Source organism: Cystoisospora suis (assembly GCF_002600585.1).
Source record: "Cystoisospora suis strain Wien I chromosome Unknown contig_2317, whole genome shotgun sequence".
Lineage (NCBI taxonomy): Eukaryota > Apicomplexa > Conoidasida > Eucoccidiorida > Sarcocystidae > Cystoisospora > Cystoisospora suis.
In genome coordinates, this window is record NW_027155116.1 from 1 (window position 1) to 5353 (window position 5353).

The window sequence follows — 5353 nt, forward strand, 5'->3', positions numbered from 1 at the left end:
TTGCCTCTCCGTACGACTCCTCTCCACTCCCTCTTAACACGCACATAAAGGCCATGAGAACGTCACAAAATATTCCTTCCAAAGAGACCATCTGGCGGATGAAAAGACCCGAGATTTGCACGAAGAAGAAGAAGAAAGACACCCCGGTCGAAAGGTCTAATCCAGGAGAGACAAGAGAGAAAGAGAGAAGAAAGAGGAATCTTACCTCGTGATGAGCGGAGATAGGAATATAATGAGGGACTCGGCTTATAAGATCTAATTCTTCAATGGTAATTTGATCGATCTTATTCATGACGTACAGGCAGGGGATGTAAAGTCGATTGCCTTCAATGACGTCGATGATATCGTCTGCCGTTGCGTCGCATCGAATCGAGATTTGGGCGTTGGAGATTCGATACTCGTGACAAATCGATTTAATTGTCTCCTCGTCGATGTTGTTCAAGGGAACTGTATGAGTTATACTTATACCACCTACACAACGAGAAAGAAAGAGAAAGAAAAGCAGGGAGAGAAGAAGAGAGAGAGAGGTAGAGACAGAGAGAGAGAAAGACAGAGAGAAGGACATAGACAGATGAAGAATGAGCGAGAGAGAAAAAAAGAGAAGGTTGAAGAAAGAAAGAAAAGACGAACGAAAGAGAAGGAAAATCCGAGGGAGAACGAAGAGACGGAAAAAGAAAGAAAGGACATGTATGACAATAGGTCGATTCACTCATTCTCTTCTTCTCTTTCTTTCTCTAGGATGAGAGAATAAATCCAAACCCTCATGCATACAAAGAGATCTATACCATATAAAGAGAGATATCTTTCTCACTTCTCTCTCTTACTTCAGACTCACACATCCCTATCATGCATGCATGTATAAATGTATATATATATTTACATATATATGTAATCTTACATAGGAGCCTCTCCTTAGAAAGATAGATATAGATATATATACGCAGATATAAGCAGTTGCAAACATTCCTTTGCATGGGGGACATGAGGAAATAGACTTGTGTGATGGAGAGAGAGAAGGAAGAAAAGTGTGAAAAGGTGACTGAAAAGAAAGAGTGACGAACTGAAAGATGTCTATTCAAGAGAAGGAATGAAATACAGCATAAGAAAAGAAAAAGAATGAGAGAGGAAAGAGGTGTTGCTACTCGACATAGTCAAAACATCTTTCCTTCCTCTACTTTGTTTCTCTATTAGAGATCATACACACAGTGATACGGTGTATATACACCCGAAGAAAGACATGGATATACAATTATGATGATGGAACGTCTTCAAATTCCTTCACTGTCTGTCTCCCTCTGTGCATGCATGCACACACTTTCTCAAGAAAGAGAAAGAAGATGAGAGAAAGAAGATAAATCGCTATGAAAAGCTCTTGTTCCTTTCTTCGGGAGACAAGAAGAGGCGAATAAAGGAGAAGAAGAGAAGCTATCCAGAACCTTCTATCTATACTGGAGTCACCTCGTACACCCCCTCTCATCCATATCGATCTATGCATCTAACTCGAACAATAGAGATAGACAAAGTACACGCATGCATGCAGCTACATATCAAACACTTTCTCTCTCTTCTGTCTTTCTTTTTCTTCTACTCTTCTCTTTCCTTGTAGATATCGTCTCCATACATACCTACTCCACTATCTACCTATCTATCTTTGATCTATCTTTGATCTATCTATCTATTCATATCTAGAGAGATGAGTGTCTTTAACTTGTTTGTTCTGCATGCCCCCCTCTCCGTGTCTGCATGCAGTGGCGTGTATATACACACCTTTATCTTTTTTTTTTAAGGTGATATTGGGGGGTTGTTTATTCAAGCGTATCCCAAAGCCCTCTAATTCTCTCTCGATGATCTGTTTATGCGTGATAGGCTTCATGACGTCTAAAACGATGAGAATTAAAGAGCACGTCCGTGCCACCCCAATCACTTGCTTTCCTCGACCTTTCCCGTCCTTCGCTCCTACAGAAAAAAAAGAAAGAGGGGTTGAAAGGAGAGAGAGAGAGAAGAAGAAGAAAGAATCGTGTTCACATCTAGGAAAAGAAGGAAACCCAGAACATAGAAAGAAGAGAGGAAAGCGAGAAAGAAAAGAAAAGAAAGGATTTAGGGAAAAAAAAAGAAAACGCGACAGAAGTAGATGGAAAGGCAAGCACCTGGACCAAGCGGCACAAGTCTGCATATAAATATACACACATACATATACATACATCTAGATACATCTATGCAAGTATACATATATATATAGACAGGCATCTCCAATACGGAGAGACATGAAGAGCATGTATGTATGTATAGAGGGATGAATGGATCTCTGTGTCTCTGTCCCCGGCTAGTTGTCTCTGCTTCTTCGACAGAAGAGAGTGTTGAATCTTGAATCTCTCGACTTGACGGGAAGTTCCTTTCCTAGAGTGCGGGTTCAAGTCCCGGCATGTCTAAACTGCAGGAATGCGTAGAAAATGGACTGACTGATTAAGGAACAGAGAGAGCAAGAAAGAGAGAAGAAAAGAGAGAGAGAGGGAGAAAGAAAAGAAGCGAAGAGAGAGAAAGGCGAGAAGTCGAGAGAAGCTAAAGGATAGGGACAGAGTGAAGTGAGTAGTAGTTGTAGTAGGAGATGCAAAGAGATCTAGAGAGATCGATTGAATATCTCAAAATGAAGAAGAAGAAGAAAGAAGAGAACAAAGAATCGAGAGAGAGAGAATGAATGAGAACCGAGACAGCGACAAACGGGGGGGAAAGAAAGAGGAAGAAGAAGCACCTAGACTTAGTTTGTCTTTCTTACTCTCAATGATACCGAGGATCCAGTTCAAAAAAGAAGACGAGAAATGACCTCTATACATATGAAAGTACGTCGATATATCTGAGCGGAGACATAGATCATTTACATCTATCTATATATGATATACCACACACATGGATCATCCGTGTGTATGTACAGATGTGTATGATATACCTCGTTTCATGTGAGACTAGAGAGGAGTGCTGCAAGACAGCGAGAGAAAAAGAGAGATAAAAAGAAAGAAAGAGAGGGAAGAAGAGACAGACAGAGAGACAGAGAGAAGAAGAAGAAAGAGAATCGAGAAGGAAGACGGTAATGGCGAAGATCGTTACCTTCGATAATTCCAGGGAGATCGAGAAGTTGGACCTTCGCTCCCTTGTATTTGAAGACCCCAGGCACGCAGGTTAGGGTAGTGAACTCATAGGCAGCGACTTCACTGAATGTACCTACACACCCCCCCATACACATACACAGACAGACAGGCATCATACACATGCATAAAAAGACACATACACGCAGATAGATGTACACCCTCTAGACACAGACTTCAGTATGCACGTATATACGTCTCTCTCTCTCTCTGTATATATACATATAGGTCTAGAGTTAAGAAGAGAGGCATGCCTTTTATGCTGGGGTGATTTGAACAGAAGAGAGAGAGAAGAAGAAGATGGACGAAAGAAAGAGACAGAGAGACAGATACGATATGTATAAAGATCTGTATAGACATGGGGAGAGAGAGAAATGAGAAGATACGACGAAGTCTAGGTTTGAATAGCGCGAGTATGAATGGGAGTGACAACACACAAAAGTCGTAAAAGAAGTAGAAGAAGCAACGAGACCTACCCATGCATTCGCTCGATTAGATCGCAAGCATACTTCATACACATCAAAATAGACATACAGACAGACATACACCCCACACTTACACAAGACAAAGGGCTTGTCATCTTGTTATGTATCTCTAATCTATCTATCTATCAATACAGTAGGCAATAAGTATTTTCCTCTACATGTGTCTTCACCTATCCAACTCCCTACATGCAAACATCTATACCTTCATCCAGACATATACGTAAAAGTGTATGTACATATGTGTCTCTATCTCTATGTCTTTCGATTCATGTGTATAGATACCGGGCGTGAGAGAGAAATGAGAGGCGGTATATTATAGGGGTAGGTCTCTCTATACACAGGCATGTCGATAAAGAGAGAGAGAGAGATGTGTTTCTCTGCTAGATGCAAGATCATAGAGGAAGAGAAGGAAAAGTTAACTGCTTTCTTGATCTATCTGTCTGGACTTGTTGAAGTATACCTGTAAGCTTGTTAAGAAGAGTCGATTTTCCTACAGAAGGAAAGCCTACAAGCCCGACTCGAGCATCTCCCGTCTTCGAGACGTCAAAGCCCTCGCCTCCCGCACCCCCCCCCTTCTTTCCACCCCCTACACACAGAGACAGAGACAGAAAGATTAACGAGACAGAGATAGATTTAGACCGACAGAGAGATTCCAGACAGCTAGGGGAGAGAGTATCGATACATAGGTAGATTTAGACAGATAGAGAGAAATAGGGGAGAGATTGAAGATTGACGATAGATAGATATAGACACATAGATAGACTTAAACAGATAGATAGAGATAGATAGAGAGAGTAAAGACAGATAGATAGATAGATTCAAGATTGTCGATAGACTAAAGATAGGTAGTAGATGAAGATAGGCAAAGATGGAGAAAGAGACATACAAAGATAGAAAGACAGAGGTAGAGATAGAGGAAGAAGCATGAATGAAGACGAACATGTAGATAGAGATCTATCTATACACATATATAGATATAGGTATCTTGTCGTATCGATCTATTTATCTCTCGATGCCTTTTTCTTTCTTCTCTTCTTCTTGCAAGACTCTTGAGAAGAGCTGTGAATGAAGAAAATCCTTGGATAAGCTTTGCCTCCTCTCACTTCATACCTCAGACAAAACTACCGAAAGAATAGGAAAAGAAAGGTTAACACAAACGTTCGCATCTATACAGGATAGAGATTTACATATATATACATATATGTGTAGATATATATATATATATGTATGTGTATAGATAAAGATATGAAAGATGAGCTTCCTGTGGAGACAGGAGTAGAGACGCTGAATTGTTCATGCTTAGAGAGAAGAAGAGAAAGGGAGAGAGAGCCCTCTAAGCATCTCTAAAGATAGAGAAGGAGTATCGATCTGTCGACTTCTCTATTTCTCTCCCTTACATGCTTATGCAAACGAACCTCTAAATCTATCTGTCTTTGATCTATCTAGCTGCACGCCGCATACGCTTGACTACAGATCTACATGTATGCGTGTATCTTACATACACGTATGACGAGGGGTACACATAGATAGATGTATACACACACATATATAGGCAGATATAGACAAATAAATATATACATATACATACATGCATGTATATGTAAATGTATGCATGGATAGATGATGTTCATACATCTCTCAAACCCTCTGTCTATCTATCTTTCTATCTATCTTTAGTCTCTCTATCTTTAATCTGTAATTTATCTATCTATCTATCTTTGATCAGTC

The 5353-nt window shown here is 40.2% G+C and overlaps 1 protein-coding gene across 1 annotated transcript; it reads right to left on the reverse strand.

Annotated features, from left to right (window-relative positions):
• Positions 1 to 208: 208 nt before the first annotated feature.
• Positions 209 to 4209, reverse strand: CSUI_004841 (developmentally-regulated gtp-binding protein 1; the record flags this gene model as incomplete). The annotated part of the gene is made up of 4 exons (XM_068065022.1): positions 209 to 471; positions 1768 to 1956; positions 3103 to 3216; positions 4086 to 4209. Coding segments are annotated over 4 exons (690 nt in total), but the record flags the coding sequence as incomplete, so codon positions are not given.
• Between the last annotated feature and the right edge of the window lie 1144 nt (positions 4210 to 5353).